Source organism: Lagopus muta, chromosome 3, assembly GCF_023343835.1.
Source record: "Lagopus muta isolate bLagMut1 chromosome 3, bLagMut1 primary, whole genome shotgun sequence".
Classification (NCBI taxonomy): Eukaryota; Metazoa; Chordata; class Aves; order Galliformes; family Phasianidae; genus Lagopus; species Lagopus muta.
The window spans coordinates 90117260-90137693 of record NC_064435.1 but is presented as its reverse complement, the minus strand read 5'-3'; the positions used below and the strand labels follow the sequence as shown (position 1 = coordinate 90137693).

Sequence of the window (20434 nt, the reverse complement as noted above, 5' to 3'; positions counted from 1 at the left end):
CAAACCATGCATATCAGTCAAGAAGTATTTTTCATACAGAAAATCGCACACTTAATAAATGGTATCAGAATCCTCTAGGTTTGTTTGTTTGTTTGTTTTCAAAAACATGTTTGAAATTAAGCAAACACTTAAAACCATGCCTAAAAAGATTTCCAGCATTGGCTTACTGTTCTTAAAAAATAAGGCATTTATAACAACTCCTCACGAATTATCTACATTATAGCATTAGTAGAGATTATTACAGTTCTATTTGAAGAGTTCACCTCTAAACAGTAGCAGGGGAAGAAAGGCCAGAACTAAGGTTATCAAAATACACTTGGAAATTTGTTCATTATGGACTCCATTAAAGAAACTGAGCCAAGAACTCATTAAGCTTAAACTTGAAACAAGTTCTAACAATTCATTTTATCCCCAATTAACAGTAGGCTTAATAAAAGGAAGAAAAAGTGTTTAATTGCCATCTTACTCAAGGTTAAATTGAGTAGCACGTTTCAAAATTTATTTCCCTTTAAATTACATAGGTTGTGTTTTACTAATGACATTTTATGATCCTAAGTAACACGGTACAGACAGTACACATTATTAAAATGATGTCAGTATTTTGAAGATGGATTCACCAAGAAATGCAAATGAATAAAGAAAAGCTGAAGAAGGAATGAAAAGATTCTGCAATGGCATTAAGCAGCAATTCTTTTCCTGGTGGAGGAATCTCACTCCTTCTCAGCTGTGTACACCTTAACTCCATCTTCAGAGCTCTCAGCACAAGTCTGAAAGTTAACAGAACACAAGCACAATCACCTAGGTTTCCCACAGGAAATCAAGTTTCAATAAAATAAAAGCAACACAAAGCACCCCGGAGTGCCTCAAAGCCTTTAAGGATGCTATCCAAGAATGCAGAGAAGCCTATGAAAAGGTGGCTTATAAGTTAGTTCATTTCTGAAGCCTTGTGATTGGCTAACAGAATCCCAGTTTAGATCACTTTAACTGCATCAGTTTTTCTCTCTTGTTGTTCTTGAGTTTACTCATCTTGTTTGCATACAACCTGAAGAAATATTTTTGAAGTTTAATGCCTCAACTTCACTTTGAAACAAAAAGTTGCGCATGCTTTTATTTGCAGTCAAAATGTGAAGAGGAAGACTCATAAAATCACGAAGGTTGGAAAAGTCCTCTAAGGTCACCTAGTCCAACCATCAATCCATCACCACTATGCCTACTAAACCATGTTCCCAAGTGCCATAGCTACGCATTTCTTGAACACCTCCATCAAGGAGACGTTTATCCAACATCCAACTGGAACCTCCCTGATGCAACTTGAGGTCACTCCCTCTTGTCCTGTCCATGGCTAACTGGGAGAAAAGGTAGCTGCAGAGTGCAACAGGGTCTCCCCTATGCTTCCACTTCTCCAAACTAAACAATCTCAGCTCCCTCCTCCACTCCTCATAAGACTTGTGCTCCAGACCCCTCACCAGCTTTGTTGCCCTTCTCTGGACATGCTCCTGGGCCTTTATTTCTTTTTTGTAGTGAGGGGCCCAAAACTGAACACAGTACTCAATGTGCAACCTCACCAGTGCTGAGCACTGAGGAACGATCACCTTCCTAGTGCTGCTGGCTCCACTACTTCTGACACAAAGCAGGAAGCTGTTGGCCTTTGACACAGCTTGGCACACTGCTGGCTCATGTTCAGCCAGCTGTCGACCAGCACCCCTGGAGAATTCCCACCTCCAAGCAGAACCTGCCTTTCATGAACCCACGCTGGCTGGGCCTGATCCCCTCGTTGTCCTGTACGGGCTGTGACCACACTCAAAATGATCTGCTCCATAATATCCCCTGGTACCAAGGTTAGGCTGATAGGCCTGTAGTTCCCCAGATCCCCCTTGTGATCCTTCTTGTAGATAGGTGGCACATTGGCAAGTCTCCAGCCATCTGAGACCAGCCCAGTTGACCAGGACTACTCAGAAATTACAGGAATTAAGGAGCTGGGTACCCTGAGGATAACAGAGCTGACTACAAAAGACAAAAGCTAAGAAGCCTTTGAGTACCTCAGCCTCTTCCTCATCCTTGATCATAGTGTTCCCCACGACATCCAATAAAGGATGGAGGTTCTCCTTGGCCCTCCTTTTGTTAATAATGTACTTGTAAAACAGTTTGCTTGGTCATCTTTTATGGCCAGATTAAGTTCTTGCTAGGCTGAACCTGAACCCTGCATCCCCAAACCTCTATGTGGGGACCAAGGAGGTAAATCCCTCCCCACTGTAAGGGCAGAGCAAGTCCGAGAGTGCCTCCTTAGACTGAATGAATACAAGTCTATGGGGCCGGATGGCGTGCATCCCAGGGTCCTGAAGGAGCTGGCCGAGGTGGTTGCCGAGCCGCTCTCCATCATATTTGAGAAGTCGTGGCTGTCAGGTGAGGTCCCGGACGACTGGAGGAAGGGTCACGTCACTCCCATATACAAGAAGGGGAGCAGGGAGGACCCGGGGAACTACAGGCCGGTGAGTCTCACCTCCGTGCCTGGGAAGATCATGGAACAGATCCTCCTGGACAACATGCTCGGTCACATAAAGAATGAGCATGTGATCCGAGACAGCCAGCACGGCTTCACCAAAGGAAGGTCATGCCTAACTAATCTTGTGGCCTTCTATGATGGAGTGACGGCATTGGTGGACGAAGGGAAGGCGACCGATGTCATTTACCTGGACCTGAGCAAGGCCTTTGACATGGTCCCCCACCACATCCTCATCTCCAAATTGGAGGGAAGTGGATTTGATGGGTGGACGACCCGATGGATAAGCAATTGGTTGAAAGGCCGCAGACAGAGGGTGGTGGTCAATGGCTCTATGTCCAGGTGGAGGCCGGTAACAAGTGGTGTCCCCCAAGGGTCTGTCTTGGGACCGGTGCTCTTTAACATCTTTATTAATGACATCGATGAGGGAATTGAGTGCACCCTCAGCAAGTTTGCTGACGACACCAAGCTGAGTGGTGCGGTTGATACGGTGGAAGGAAGGGATGCCATTCAGAGGGACCTCGACAGGCTGGAGGGCTGGGCTCGGGTGAACCTGATGAGGTTCAACACGGCAAAGTGCAAGGTTTTGCATTTGGGCCGGAAGAACCCCAGGCACCTGTACAGGCTGGGAGGAGCGGTCCTTGAGGGCAGCTCGGCAGAGAAGGACCTGGGGGTCCTGATGGACGAGAGACTGAATATGAGCCAGCAGTGCGCTCTGGCAGCTCGAAAGGCAAATGGGATCCTGGGCTCCATCAGGAGAGGGGTGGCCAGCAGGGACAGGGAGGTGATTGTCCCTCTCTACTCGGCTCTTGTGAGGCCCCACCTGGAGTACTGTGTCCAGGTGTGGAGCCCTCAGTACAAGAAAGACATTGAGATTTTGGAAAGGGTCCAGAGGAGGGCGACTAAGATGATCAGGGGGCTGGAGCACCTCCCCTATGAGGACAGGCTGAGGGAGTTGGGCTTGTTCAGCCTGGAGAAGAGAAGGCTGCGGGGTGACCTCATTGCAGCCTATCAATACCTGAAGGGAACCTACACCCAGGAGGGGAGTAAACTCTTCAAAAGGGCTGACAACAGCAGGACTAGGGGAAATGGTTTTAAGTTGAAGGAGGGAAGATTTAGGTTAGATGTTAGGGGGAAGTTCTTTACTAGGAGAGTGGTTAGGCCCTGGAACGGGCTGCCCAGGGAGGTTGTGGATGCCCCGTCCTTGGACGTGTTTAAGGCCAGGTTGGACGGGGTCCTGGGCAACCTGATCTGAATATGTATGTTGGTGGCCCTGCTAGGCAGGGGGGTTGGAACTACATGATCCTTGGGGTCCCTTCCAACCCGGGTGATTCTGTGATTCTGTGTGTGATTCTGTGATAGGCTTTCACCTTTGCAATTTTCTTTCTCTCTGCATATCATAGCAGTATCCTCATACTCTTCCCGAGGTGCCTGTTCCCTTCTTTTGGATCTAGCAAACTCTCTTTTTTCACCAAGCAAAAGTTCTCCTGTGCCTTTAGAATTTCCTTTTTTGAGCAATGTTCAGCCTTCTGGGACCCCTCTGCCCATCACAGCTGTCTTCCAAGGGACACTCCCAGCCAATATCCTAAACAGTCTAAAGTCTGACCTCCAGAAGTCTACCAACCACTACCAATGTAGGTTTTGCTGACCTCCCACCCAGTGTCGCAAAGAATCAGGAATTCAATCACTTTCTGGCTGCTATACCCAAGACAGCTTCCAACCACCATGTTTCCTACCAGTACTTCTCTGTTCGTATAAAGTCTAGTGGGGCACAACCCATGGTTGGCTCTATTACCATCTGTGTCAGGAAATTATTTTCACACACCCCAGGAATTTCCTAGGTTGTTTCTTCTCTGCTGTACTGCATTTCCAACAAAATCTGGTATGCTGAAGTCCCCCATGTGGACAAGAGCAAGCAATTGTGCCATGTCTGTATGCTGCTTGTAGAATGCTTCACTTGCCTCTGCATCCTGGATGGGTGGTCTGTAAACAGATTTCTACCAGGACATCAGTTTTTTTGGACTTCCCCTTGATCCTTACCCATAAGGACTTAACCTTATCATCCCCAGCACTGAGCTGTGCAAAATTGAAACTCTCCCTAACATACAGAGCCACCTCCCACAATCTCTCCTTCCTTGTCCTTTTCTTCTGAAGAGGTTATAGCTATCCATTGCAGCACTCCAGTCAGGAGAACAATGTTTTGGTGATGGCAACTTTGTCACAGTTTTCCTGCTGTTCAATGGCTTCTATTTCTTCCTGCCTTTTGCCCATGCTGCATGTGTTGGTGTAGTGTAGATGCACTTTACATGGGCTATTATCTCACACTCAACCCTTGCACACTGCCCCAACTTCATCTCTACTGAGCCTGGTTTCATTTCCTTCCCCCTTTAAACCTAGTTTAAAGGTCTCCCAATGAGCCCTGCCAACCCCTGGGCTAGAATGCTTTTCCACCCTTTGAAAGAAGTGGATCTCATCCATCACCAGCAGGCCTGGTGCTGTATTAGCCATCCTGTGGGTAAAAAAAATCCCACAAAATTCCTCCGATGGCACCAGCCTCTTAGCCACGTGTTGACCAGGTGGGTATTCCTGTTACTCTCAGTACTTTTCCCTGCTCCTGCAGGGATCGAGGAGAACGCCGCCTGTATTCTTGCTCCTTCAACTAACCATCCAGGTGCCCTGAGGTGATAATCCTTGCCTCCTGTGATAATCCTTGAAGTTCTTTCCACAGCTTCATCACTGCAGACCTGATCAACCAGAAGTGGGTAATAACTTGAGCCACACTCGAGCTTCCTGGTAACATCACTCACATGGGCCCAGGAATGCAGCAGACTTCCCTGTGGGAAGGGTCCAGTCATCATATCAAGCTCTCTGCTCCCATCAGAAGGGAGCTGCCTATGACAATTAATCTTCTTTTGCTCTTAGCAGAGGCATGCTTAAGGGCTGGGGTTGACTGACTCACTATAGACAACCCCCTGGATGGACTTTCATCAACCTCATTTGCCTGCCCTTCAAGTTCCAGAGCCTCAATACAAAAAGGAAGTACACCAGGGATGGCAAGATAGTCTGGGAAGATTCACCTGCCACCTCAAGCAGGGACCTGTTTCCATTCTTTTCTGTCTCTTAGGTCCCCTCCTTCTGCCTGATGTCAAGAAGACAAGGGGATACCCCACTATTTCTCATAGGGACGGTAGGGTGTGGTTTCACTGATCTATCTCCCTTTCACAGTCCCTGATACTCCTTAATTTTTCACCTCTTCTACATTTAGCTCAGAGTAGATCATGCTGATAAAGTGCAGCTTGAAAGCTGCTCAATGTGATGAAAAATAAGCAGGAGTTTTCTTCAAGATTAACTGCATTGCAGAATACAGGGAAAATCACAACAGAGAGAAAAAGCCTTTTTCAAGTCGCAATATTGGTGGTAGATGGATGGTTGGATTAAATGACCTTAGAGGTCTTTTCCAACCTTAATGATTCTATAATTCGGAGATTAAACACCCAAATAGGTCCACAGTAAATGTCCACAAGTATCTAAGGCATAGGGGAAATAACTTTTCTCCATGATGTCTTCTAGATCAGATATTATGATCTTCTTGCTATTATAATGTAAAAGAACAGATGTTCAAACTCAACTATGTAATAAGTTATGACAAAAAATCTAGAAGTTATCTGCGTAATAAAATTAAGCTATATATTTTTGAATAAAAACAGCCTTCTGCAATGAATATCAAAATCTGTAGTAGAGGAACGTTAACAAAAAAACATCTGTTTAAGATGGTTGTTAGCTTTTCTCTCTCAAAAAATCCCCCAAAACCAACATCATTCATAGTTTTCTAGCTATCTGCACCTCCTAGTCCAAAGTAAAAAAAAAAAAAAAGTGTTTAGAGCTAATTGTGTGCAATGTATTGTCTTGAAATGATTCTTGCTGGGATTAAGCAAACAGATAAGGTTCCAGAATGATATTGCCCAAAGTCTTATTCACTAATATCAGAATGAATTCTTGTAGAATTCGTAACTATGCAGAGATGCATACATATTTAAATATTTGAATTTGCACTTCATTAAAAATCTGCTTTTTCCTACAGAGATATTTTAAAAATTCTTCTTTGTGTAGGCTTGAAAGCTGAAATTTACTTTCAGATGTGTGATTAATAGGTGTATGTGCACGTGCCTGTGTATGCACCTACGTGTGTGGTCGTGTCCTTTTAACAGAACCTCATCTGCAGCAAATGAACTTTATATCATTACATTTTTTGAGATTTTTAACACTGCAATATTTATCAGTTGAAACAGCTTTGTAACTATTAGGACAACGATAACAAAAAATCTTACAGCAAAAGTGAACTCCAACATCTTGTATTTCTATCTTGAAGACACGCCATGAAACATTTTCTTTCTTAGTGGTTTGCAAACCATCCCAATAGTTGGGAATTGTGTGAAAAGGTGCCCAGATTGACAGATAAAGTGAAAAGGTCTGTATTAATTTCCAAATAAAGAAATGCATTGAGTGGTGTTTCACTATGATTATACTCTAAAGTACCAATTAGAATGCATCAGAAACTAGAGCAAGTTGACACTCTACAATAAAGCAAATAATTTCCAGTTGGAGGGGCAGAAAACGTTAATATGCAATGTTCAAGACTACAAGAACCTTTGTAAAAGGAAGTAGCTAATAAGGTTTAATGATGCATGTCAGGAAGCCACAGTATGTAGGGAAACACAGCTGGCTTCATTTTGTAAACTATTTGATATACACATCTTTCTAGTTCACGATTATCAGCTGTGCAAGTGCCACAGGGGACAGTTTAGCCTTCAGAACAGGATATTCTTCTTGTTCTCTAAATTACAAGTAAAATACATTAATATAATATGGTGCTGTAGGCTAGCACCCTGACAAAAGCTTATCAGCATACAAAAAGGATTAAAGAACTCTTCTGCAAGATTCAGTTGGAACAATCTTACCAGAATAAATGGGTTAAAGAACACTGAAATAATAAATACATTCATAATCCTCACACAGAAACAATCATTAAAATAAACATGAAAATGCCATTTATATTAATTCATGTCATTTCATGCTGTATGTACTTATTTTATTATTAAATTAATATTAATAAAGAAATGATGTGTATTATTGATGGACTGCAGCTATACAAAGCAATTTGCATCTTGCTTTACTGCAATCCAAGTTGCTCAGAGTGACTGCAACATGCAGGTGACAGCAATTAGCAGCAGATGACAGAAGCACTTTGAATTTGTACCAGATGGCAGCTAAGGGTCATTGGAAGCTAGCAAACCTTCCACATGTAAACTGGTGTGTAGTACAACTATAAAACTCCTGGAGTACTTAGAAATGAATTAAGATTCTTGAAGAAAACCGGGACGTCTAAGTTAGATATAAAATATTATGTAGGGCATTAATACTAAGAACATAAACTAATGTATTTGTTAAACAATTCAAATCTACTTCACACAGGAAGGGCTAAATAAATACTCTTCTCGCTTGTTTAAAGAATAATAAAGTGAATACATGCTTTGATGTAAAGGGATTAAGAAGCACAGGGAAGACGCATACTTGCAATATAATTGCTGTGAGGGGAACCACTTCACACTTCTGCCCAGTGCTCTCATGAACACTGCTTCAGAGCTGAAGCACAAATAGGTGCATCTCATTCTAAAAGATTAACCCCACAACCACATCCCTGAAACCACAAATGGACACAGTTTTGAATGAGTTTTCTGTTTTAAGTGCAGTTTGAGAGAGAGGTTCCCTAGCACAGACCATAGCTCTGTACCAGTTTACTGGTCTACTGTATAAACTCATCCAATCCTACCAACAAGGCAAGATGATTTAAGTGTAAAGAAGAAAGTAATGATATATAAATATACAAAATGCACAAGTTAGAATGAAAGATGGCCATAAAACCAGAGAATGTTCAGACAAATATGATGGCTAGGTATTTCAGTGATGTGCTTAGAGAAGATCAGTGAAATGCACTCAGCTGCTTGTTGGGTGTCCCTTCTCAACCCTAAAAATGTTAAGAAATAATCCGTTGACAAGCTGGAGACAATAACAAGATAGCCGAGCATGACAAATGCAAGTTGCACTGGCAGAAGTTGGAACAGCAAGACAACAGTAAGAGATGATTTAGGAAGGAAACAGCTCTCAGAAAAGGCAGACAAGACTGAAGACGTGAACCAGGATCACGATTTTCACAGTTGTTGCTCAATGGGTGAAAATGATCCAAGCAGGAAAGAATTGGGTAGATGGAACTAGTAGAAATATTAGAGGACTGATGCTGGTAGCGTCACGCTGAGCACAATGAAGAGGACGTAGGCAATTAACACAGTGAATCAAAAAACTGACAACAATAACTTAAAAAAAGAATTAAACTTCCTGATCACTATCAAACTTCAACTAGAAAATGTGCTCTGTGACAGGAGGAAGAAAAAAGCTTACCCCTCAAACCCTAAGGCAATAGCAGGAATTTGATTTTCAGCTGAGTCATCTATCCCCATTTTCACAAAACAAAATATTTCAGCAGATTCCTTGGAGACTATGAGATTAAGAAAAGATTCCATAAAGCCTCCAAAAAGAAATGAAACGGAACCCTGTTTTGTATAAATAACGTTTTAGGATGCTTTCCAAAAGATAGGACAGGAAGGGAATTAGCTTTAAAAATACGAAGAACAGTCCAATCTTTCAAACTAACCCACAATCTAAAAATCTAAAACACTACAATTTTCATCCAGCAAAAGCTGGAATGCTGATTTTAACACGAAATCCACAGGCTTACACACTGAACTGAGGTAGAAATGAAGGAAAAAAGTCATATTTGTTATAAGTATGACAAACCTGTTACTTTAATCATAGCTATGATATGTTCAACCTATACAAAAACTAATACTGTGTCCTGATATGCACAGAACTTTCCCTCCAGATATGCATCACTGTAAACTGAGATTTCCACCATAGACTGAGTCTCCAGAAATCAGAAAATCAGATTTTGATTTAATATATTTAAAAAGTCCATGTATGAAAAAAGGCTTTTCTGTGTTTGTGCTAGCTACAGAGACTTGCCACTAAGCAATAGTATCTATAAAACATTCAAATAAATGACACGAATCAGATGAATTTATTCCAAATGTGCTACACCAACTGGGTTTCTGCAAGATACTATGTTCTGACATTTCAGAAAGCCCTCTTTCACCATAATTGGAATAAAAAAAAAAAATCCACAATTAATATACTTTGAACATACTCATACAAAAGTTCATCTCTGTTCCTCCTCATATAATTCCTTCCAACAGCCAAAAAATGTATGTAACTCTGGTTTCCAACATTTTGGCTGGCCCTGCTGCCAGGTTCCCAGACAGTGCACTGTGAAGGTGGTGCAGCTCTATGCAGTCAGACAGTGTTCTCTAAGTATCACCTGAAAGCCAGAGCCTATTTGCCCTTACCCTCTCCATCACACACCAGCTGCTTTTTACTAATGATGTGATTAACTCTGAAAGGCAACAAAACCGTAAGGATCACCACAAGTGAAAAAGCAAACTCCAGTCACTGATTAGCAGCAGTGGAGGAGGCAGTTGGGAGGATGTGGCTGTGGACCGCCTCTTAACAGCTCATTGGGACACATCAGTGTGCCAATAGACAGCAGATCTCCCTTCTGCATTATCTTCTGTAGAATCACAACATTTCAAATGCATTATATATTTCACCAGAAATGATTCTACTGTGCTACAGGTAAAATACTCTATTTCTGGTGAAGAAGCAAAACACTATTCCATAAATTTATCTATTTCAAAATAATTGCTTGGAAAGTTTTGTGAGACTAATCTGTTGAAGGGACCACTACAGAAACACTGTACTTCATGACTGATCCTTCCTCAAACACCAGCATGAAGTGACGTTGAGCTGCTGAGTTTTAACTTTAATCAATCAATTTTAAACTTAGAATCACAGAACAGCCTGGGTTGCAAAGGAGCACAATGCTCATCCAGTTCCAACCCCTGCTGTGTGCAGGTCACCAACCAGCAGACCAGGCTGCCCAGAGCCACATCCAGCCTGGCCTTGAATGCCTGCAGGGATGGGGCATCCACAGCCTCCTTGGGCAACCTGTGCCAGTGCCTCACCACCTCTGGGTGAAAAACTTCCTCCTAATAAACTCAACTTACTACAACAACAAAACCCAGACAATTTTAAATAAGAGTCTCCAAAATGGGGAAGTGAAATATCTTGGAACATCAAATAAAATTCTTGGTGAACACAACAAAAATAGAGGACTCCAATTCACCTATGGCTTCTAGCTAATCCTCTCAATTCTGAAGCACATAATCTTTATTCTCCTGTATTCTTGTAAGAGATAATGAAGTTAACATCAGAGGAATTCTGCAGCTATAAACACTGTTTTAGGCTTAGTAGCAAACTCATCCATCAATTCATCTCCAAAATATTTCATAAACCCAGAAATTTACCTGCAGTATTGCAGAATTCTAACTACCAAACCCATTTCCCTTGCTTATTCCCTCTCTCCCTCCCATTATTATTTCATTAACAAAGATATCTAGGCTCCCTAAGCAAGCTCAAGAAAATTAAATACATACATAAACACACACACTCTTGAAATTCCATTCAAAACTGCTTTCAGTGCCAGTAGCTTAATAGAAGTTCAAATTTTCTAAGTGACCAAAACGGATGAATGCCAGTGCAGGGTGTTTTCTTCTGAGTTTGAGCCTTCAATGTTCTGAAGAATATGGCCTGCACTGCTTAATAAACAGTGAAAAATTAATGATAACTAATTCACCAGAATTTTCACTAGCTATGAGCTGCCTGGTATCACTCAGTGATATTAGTAACGATCAAGGATGTACAAGTTAACATTTAATTGCTATAACAGTAATAGTTAGATAACGATTATTTTGTTTAGGACTACCTTGTACACTGTTGCACATAATTTGCCTTGCAGTAGGATGCAAACAGAAAGTGATGCAGAAGTGTTGACTCAACATCCATGTCTCAGCAATGCACTGTACCACGCTCTTTGCTAAAGAATTACAGGTAGCCAGAAAAGATGTATCACACGATTTCACAAAACGTTTAATTGCTTTCAGAACAAATTGGAAGCTATGGCACAAGTTGTTCTGGGACTCTAATTTTTGAATTGATAGCAGGTCAAAACATGGAACAACTTATTCTCTGTTCCAGACATACAACATCAAAGTAAATCAGCAAATGATGATCTAATATTACTTTCTGGATAGCAAGGAAAATTAACATCAGGTTTGCTCTGAGGCTACAGACATCATCACATCCATGCAAATCCAACAGAAATAGCACTGTACCAGCACTATAACCATTAAGTTGGACGAAAAGCAAAGTCCAACACCTTAAACAGAGCCATTTACTTTTTTTCCCTCTCATCTTAGGTGCTCTGGTTTCCCATGTGTAGTGTTACCATTTTACTACTTTTGGAATATAAAGAACAGAAGACAATTAAAAAAATACAGTACTAATGAAGTTAATGGATGTTACAGTTGGACTCCCCTCAACAATTTACCAAATGTTCTGGGAATCTGGGGAGGTCCCTGCTGACTGGAAGCTAGCCAGCATTAAACACATCTACAAAAAGGAAAGAAGAGAAGACGCAGAAAACAACAGACCTGTTACTGTAACATCAGCCCCTGGGAAAGCTATGGAGAAGATTGTCCTGGGGGTTACTGAAAGATATTTAAAGAGCAAAGCTATCATCAGGTATAATCAATGTGGGCTCATTAAGGGAAAGTCCTGCCTTAGCAATCTGACCTCCTCCTAGGACATGAGTGTGTAACATTTTGGCTCATCTGGGTCATCTTAAGAGAAGAATTGTTTGGGGCCACATGTAAAATACATAATATCATTAATGTCTATAGGTGACAACTCATTTAAAAACATATTCTTTATTAAACCATTTTTAAAACGACAGCAACAAAAACACAAAAACAGTGGGAAATTTGACGTTGTTTTGTTTCTGCGAAACTAATGAATGCACCATTCTCATTTGATGGAAGTGGCTGCCATTCTTAGTGAGTTCTCAGGTTGTTCATCAGAGATTTCTGATGACATTTTATTCTTCCTGTGCTTCATCCTTGAAAATTATTTGCTCACAAGTGCACATACTGCCAAAAAGTGGCAAGATGAATAAGGTATGCTTGTGAAGCGAGGGATATTTTTCTCTGGCAAGATAGTTCTATAGAAATATGTTAAAGAGGCATGATGAAATTTCTGAGTTGAATATCTGATTGTAACTCTACCCATTTCACTTGAAAATCTGCCTGCAATGTATTTATGCTGACTGATAATGGAGTCGCAAATATAACAAAAAGTTGATTTTTTTTCTGTAATCTTGAAACCTATTCTCAAATTTCAGTATCAGAAAGGAAAACAAGGCTGCGTATTCGCTGTTCAGAGCACTGCATTTAGCCAATGTTATCAACATGCAAATAATTTTTTGCCATCACTTGAGAGTTAGCACTGCACCCTCCCCATGAACTGGTTTCAGCCCAGACAAGGCAATCACACACTGATGTTGGGTTGTTGCTGAGCTACGGGTACATGCCTGGGGCTGGGCCAGACTGCTTAAGGGGGAAAAGCCACCATCATGATGGCACAAAGCAAGGAGAGAGCTGCTTTATGGGCTGTTCTGGGCCGAATCCAGCCTGCAGGTTGGACATGCCTGCCATAGAATAAGGTCATCCACGTGGTGGATGAACAGAAGGCAGTGGATGTAATCTTCCTGGAGAATTCGTCCAACTGTGAGATGAACAGGTTCACGCTATGCTGAGTGATGAACTGGCTAAATGGTAGAGGTCAAAGTGACCTGAGAGTGCAGGTAGCAGCAGGGTCAGCATGAGCCAGCAGCATGCCTAAGAGCCAAGGAGCAAACTGCATTTTGGGGTTAATTAAACACAGCACAGACAGCTGGTCAAAAGAGGTGGTTACCACACTGTATTTAGTGGTGGTGCAGTCTCACCTTGGATACTGTGTGCAGTTCTGAGCTCCACAATATTAAAGAGAGGTGTTAAGGTACTTGAAAGCATCCAAAGGAGGCACCAAAGCTGTTAACATGGCTGGAAGGCATGTCCTGGGAGGAAAGACTACGGATACTTGGGCTGTGCAGTCAGGAGAAGAGGAGGCCCAGAGGTGACCTCATTGCTCTCTGCAGTTCTGTGAGGAAGGGGAGCAAAGGGAGCTGCTGGGCTCTGCTCCTGGTCACTTATGGCAGGATGGGAATGGCACATCAGTGAGCCAGGGAGGGTCAAACTGAGCACTGGGCAAAATCTGTGCCATGAGGTCAGATACTGAAACAGGCTTCTCAGAGAGGTGGTTGATGTCCTGTACCTGTCAGTGCTCAAGGGACACTGGGACAATGTTCTCTCATTAATACGCTTTAACTTTTTGTTAGTCCTTAGGTGGTCAGACAGTTGGACTAATGACCTGTCATCCAACTGTCCTACTCCAAAAAACCTGTACCAGTGTATTCGTTTGTATCAAGTGAATACTTTCCACCTGTGTACTCAAAGGCATCAATCAAGATCTTCAGTCTTTACTGAGACACTGTTCTCCACTGGTAACATTTTTTGTATTGTTTTAATGCAGTGATATAAATGCATATTTGTTCTACTTTTCTACTTATAAATGAAAACATCAGTTCCACTATGTGGAATTGCACTTTTTCCACATTAGTCATCCAATGACTGAAACATCTGGTTCCACAACGCTGCTATTTCAGTTCATGGAGTTAATGGTAATGATAGCAATGAGATATACTCCTTCTGGCTGTGAGTAAAGGACACAAAGTTTGCTCGTGGTTTGATTCCTGGAAACTGTCAGTAATGTTTGGCAGCACTGCAATGTTCTAATCTGGGTTTTGGAATAACAAGGGTGGCTCATCTGCCATTCAGCTGTTCCTTTTCAGTCTTTTTTAGGAATGACATCTTTTGTCCCCTTCCTTATCTAACACTGTTCCATCCATCTCGCTAAGACTCTCCAGCCCTTGGGGGCGGCAGTGCTGTCCAGTCACAGCAGTGTTATTAACACACCAAGGTTCTCCCTCCTCTACTTCCCACCTTATGAAACATTCACTCTTTTGTGCAGATAAGAGCATATCAAGAGAACAGCACCAAAGCTATATTTCATGCATTTTCCACATGGCCCAATTCCAGCAGCTCTCCCTTCCCCTGACAGAGGTTTCTTATACCTGTAAGGAAGCTGGTTTTCAATATTTCTTGGATTGAAGCTCCAGGCAGAAGGGACACAAACTCAGTTTGAGGACTACTTAATATAGGAAACAGCATTCCCAGTTTCATCCTACACAGAAAGGTCTTTTAGGAGGATTAAGCACAGCAGATATACTTCCATACTCCAAGAAAAAACAATATATAAACCCTTCTTTCTTTCTAAACCCTTGAAATTTGTCATTAGGAGTCAAGCAACATTTTTTCAAGGTGGTTCTGCTTTGTTTCTCTCTACTGTATACAACCAGAGCAAGCTATTTAATTCCCTCAATTCTCAAATCAACTACGACCAATATTAAATTCCCAATTTAATAACAAAACTGTACAGGTTACTGGCCCTTATGCAACACTGCAGTAGCAGAAGTAAGTCACTGTGTTTCTGAGGCTCTCCTCAAGCTCTCTAGGTAACAGCAAACTCGTCTGTATTATCTGATAGTGTTCCATTTGGGCACTTAACTACTATTTTTAACTACTTCCAGTCTCACAGGCCACTTTTTAAAGAACAAACAAACAACAAAGGGAGAACAACATCAGAACAACATCTATGGATTAGAATAATAATAAAAAAACCTAAATCAGCAACGCAGCAGATGTAAGGTATGTAGATTCTAGATTACAGGCTAGACAAAAAAACTGGCAAAAATGTAGTGTTGTTATTTTAATGAACACTGACTGCTTACTACCAAGTTTTGTGATGGGTGTTAAGATGCAACAGCCGACGTAGGCTTCCATAATAATGCAAAAAGAAAGGGGATGCTGCTAAAGATTAGCAATATCAAAACTATTTTTTGTACTATTCTGAAGCACAGCAGTCATATTCTGTATCTCCTTTACAGACATTACTTATTTCACAGCAGTTTTATTTAAGATGATTTCTATTTGTTTTAATACATTCTAGTACACGTTCATTACACAGACCAAATTATTTTACTGTTTTGATCTTGGTACACAAAATACCTTCCTTCAAATTCAATTCTACATCCAAATATAAAGATATGTGTGTGCGTCTCTGTGTGTGTATATATATATTTAAAAACTTCAGCCCTCAAATCTGTTTCTACTGATGGAGACAGGTCACCTTTGCAAGGTGACAATACTAACATCATTGCTTTTAATGAAAACCAAAACTGCAAAACCTATTCTAAAACTGGATAGCAAAAACAAACAAGCAACAACAAAAAACCAACAAAAACCCTGCAGTGCACTTTAAATAGGTAAGAATGAGTGAATACTGCAAAATGCCACACAAAATAAATAAATAACCTTAGTTTGTTAATTTCCCTCTTGGTTAATTAACACCTGTATATGACCTTTAGCACTGACAAGTCCAACTTTATCCAGAAAGCCAAAGTTTAAGAATATCTGTCCAAACAGGATTGATTACTGATTACAGCACTGTGAAGAACACAATTCAATCTGTTTGTATTTATTTATTAAGTTAAAAGGATGGAACTGTGTTCCTGAGTAAGCTGCTGTGACTGCCAATGAGGTAGAGAGCAGAGCCATTGCACCATAACAACGATGCTACCATTTCTACATTTATCTAAAGCACAATGTAGTCATTATTTTATACTGAAATTAAGCCTTGCTAGAAATCATTTTTCTTTATGTTGTTTGGAATTAGAAGCATATTAAACCGATCCCTTAGGAAAATTCTCTTCTATCTTTGTGCTTTCTCAGACTACGTCTGCATCCTTAGGCAATGAAACAATTTCTATAATTGTAATAAAAAAAACCCACAAAGTGTTGACTCCACGTTAAGGAAACTGTTGCTTGAAAGACGAAATACTTCAGTGAACACAATAAATCCCTCCAAGTCTAACGCACAGAAATTACATGCTTCCACAGGTACACACATTTTATAATTTCTGATACCAAATTTTGCTTAAACTCATTTCATTTTTAGCCGTTTGCTAAAAACTCTTTATGGAGCTGGCCTGCATCTCTACATTTTGATGGTGGCTTAGCTGAAAAGCATCTACACTTAAGGGGGAAAATGAAAAAATTGCCATTAGAAAAACTCAGTTCATAGTACAAAGTACAGCAGTGCAGTTACACTACAGTAAGAAAGACAACTGAAGCATTTATTTTACAAGGAATATTTCAATGAAGAGAGGAATAATGAGTCATTTCTGGAGATATCTTGCCATAGAAGTTTCAGTATGGAAACTTCAGTAAATGGAGAATCCTAGATCTCCGTGTTTGCTTCCTCCCAAAACTACACATATTCTGAACAAGAGCATATCAACACATTTTATAACAAAATCTCTAGAATATTATTTCCACTTCTTTTCAAAGGCAGGGAACTGCAATTTAAAAGCAGTTCCAAAACAGAATTTGGAGCAAGTGTTAGTTAAAGAATACATTTATTAGATATAGGTATATATAGGTATATATATATAGATATAGATATAGGCAGATTTATTTCCTCTGGACCTTGCAGTAATAATATGGGCAGCAATTCTGATTTTGTTTCGGCAACAATTAGGTGCAAATTTTTATTTACTTAATGAACATTTGCACATTTAATCTCGCAATTGTAATATCTTTTCTAAACTCAAGGACTGTTTTAAGCTCCATCAAACATGCAAACATCATTGCCAGGCTTGGAAAAAAAAGAAAAAGAAAAAAAAAAGATGAGTCCCTTTCCCAAATACACAGAGAAAGAATGAATTGGCTTCTGCTGTTCTCCTTGTATTGCCAGCTAGGACAGAACACTATTTATAAGCAATAAATGCCTTACGTTACAGAAACATGCAAACTGATCTCAGCCAGTGGTAGAAGATGCAAACACAGAAGGATGTTAATTCCACAGAAAGGTAGAATTCAAAATGCATGTTACAAAATGTTGATAATTATTTTCTATACCAACACACATTTTTATTACTTACTCATTTGCCATGGCAGCATTTTAATGTTTTCAGTTCCCAAATCCATCCTTGCTAATTACACTGCAAGTATGGACATCGTGTCCATGGACGGGGAAGAAATCCTCAGCAATTGGTACATGCAAGACTCATTTACACTTTTACAAAGGGATGAGGAAGACAGCTGACACAAAATGGAGGAAACTCAAGTAGCAAGTAAGCTCTACAGAATGTTTGCCTGTTCACTAGAAATCTTCACATTTTTGAAACAGTCTACAGGAACTACCAAGGCAAAGACATTTAACCAGATACATGTACTATATGCCTCAATGCTTCACATTTAGAAGATAGCTATTAGCTAAACCATCTCTGAGAAACAAATAAATATACATGTTTAGAATACTGCATATTTTAACAGAACAGTCTGCTGGACGATAAATGAGTAACATTTATTTACACGAGCAGCACCTGGCTCATCAGCAGCAGATTAAATGCTGTATGATAGCATGATTTCTAGTGGTTCTCAAGCTGATACTACACTATATGCCAGAAGATGTTACTAGAATTTGACTGTGTGTTTGTGCAGAATATTTTGCTTCAGTGCTTCATGAAAATTCAAAGTTTATTTGCATTGCCACTGTAGATAAAAGACCAAGTTTTAGATGTTTCCAGTTGTAATCTTAGGGCCTTATGCACGTAATGGCGGTCTACTGTCCTAATGTTAAAAAGCATGCTGCATCTTCTCAACATGCCACTGGATCACTTCATTGTAGGTTTATTTGCAACTCAATATTAAGTTAAACTTAGAGCAACTGTTTTGATGCCAGCAGTAATTCAGAAAATATTCAGAACAGATCCTGTTATCCTTTAACATACTTCCCAGTGTGAAATACTCATGTGAAAATTGCAGCAAATATTTACATGGAACACATCTCCAGAATCTGTTTAATTCCAGGAAAGCATGTTATATTCATGCATGCTACCCTACGTATCAATTTACTATATTAAATACTTTTAAACACCTGTATTATTTATTAGTCAAAATCTGCTCAGAATTCCCAGAATTCTCTTTAGTAAAAGGCTCCTCTTTGTATCAGATAGAAAAGAAGGTAATTATGAACCATAATCATTCTACTTCAATTGAAGCCCATTATTTTAAAACATATGTTACATATATCAAAATAATAAAAGGGCATTTTAAGCCATGTAATGGTATATATCACCCATCTCTGTCACTGAGACATTTATAAGCATCTCTATTACAAACACAAATCAATACACTCAGGGGAACAATAATAACTGCTTCAAGCCATTTGTGCTATTTCATTCTTGACGCTCCTACTCAGAGCCATCTACTAGGGATGGTGCAACCTGGCAATTATGTTTTTTAAATCTCTTGCAATATTTTTTCCCTTTCAAAATCATTCAATATCTTCCTACTAAACAGAGGTCTCGGTTGGAAGATGCAGCCTAAAGTTTTGTAGCATTATGACTGAGAGCCCTCCTGACCTGCTTTAGAAACCTTGCTGATGAAACTAACCATTTCCACTGATTTGAACTGAAATATTGCACACAGAGAAGTGTACACAAAACTTGTCATATTTTTCTAAAAGGCAACACCTCTCTTGAAGATGTTTACATTGCTTACAAAACTAGTAAAAACCTCCGCAACAACATTCCAGGTACTCACTGAAACCTCCGTTATCCCACTCTACTTACTCTGAGATCCAGCACAAATTTTAGTAGCCTGTTTCGAACATTCTTTACAATTCCTGTGCAGTTTTAGCCAAATATTTTACAGTAAAAGAAAATAATCTGAGAGAAGTGAAGTGGGAGCCCATAATCTGCTGTGACGCAGAAATAGAGAAGGATGCATATTCATATTTGAAAACAATATATTTCCATTAGTACCTGTAAATAGGCCTAGATGAAGGAAGACTACTTTTAACTACGGAATAAGACTGAGGCAGAATTCACTTCTTAAATCAACACTCAATTCAATCCAACACACACACAAAATACCTCAGAACATGTAGGTCTTTGCTTACAGGCACATCTATTTATGTTTTATGAAAATAAAAGAAGGAAATGACACAGTAAGGCTAACAGACCTTATTTTTTGGATTGGATGTGTTCATTACACTTCGAGTTTCCTTCCCTGTGTAGATGACAACACCAATTACAGTTCCTGGAAAACAAAGAAAAACAGAGGTGCCAAGAAGTTAAGAAAAAATGGTCTGAATTAAAAGCAGTAATTTACAATCCTTCAAACAAATCAACTGTATAGAACAAACCTGTACGCAGCATGCATAATATTTGGGATGCTGCTTTTGCAAAACTTATTATAAAAGGATTGTTATAACTTCTTTATATTAATAAAGTTTTCTCAACTTCTTTCCTGAAATTAACAAAGCATAAATAACTGTCCTTCAAATGAAAAAATAAATGAGTACAACAGTGCTGAACACAACTACATGATCTCAGTGGTCTTTCCAACCTTAATGATTTGATGATCACACACAAATTTCCAGCTAGCTCTGTCATTTATGATGATATAACGCCCAGTTCACTCAATTCATTACTTCTAGACTCCCACAGATAAATCTCTCATTTTTATTAGCCTATTAAAAGAATTCTCTAGTTCCAATCGCCTTGTTGATTTTTACAGGATGTTCTGTGAAAACTGTGTTTCAGCATTACCAAAAACATATCTCAAATAAAAATCCAGCTTTTTACTGCTGTTTAGATTTTTACTAGCATGCATCTCACATGCTAGTATAAATAAAGACTATTTC

At 40.0% G+C, this 20434-nt stretch overlaps 1 protein-coding gene across 3 annotated transcripts in view; it reads right to left on the bottom strand.

Moving 5' to 3' along the window:
* ATP9B (ATPase phospholipid transporting 9B (putative)) overlaps positions 1 to 20434 on the bottom strand; it is a 158286-nt gene that overhangs the window by 55383 nt on the left and 82469 nt on the right. For all 3 annotated transcript variants that reach the window (XM_048939056.1, XM_048939057.1, XM_048939059.1), the window contains exon 11: positions 19751 to 19827. In XM_048939056.1, coding sequence (XP_048795013.1) covers positions 19751 to 19827 — 77 coding nt within the window. The remainder of the gene's footprint in view (positions 1 to 19750; positions 19828 to 20434) is intronic.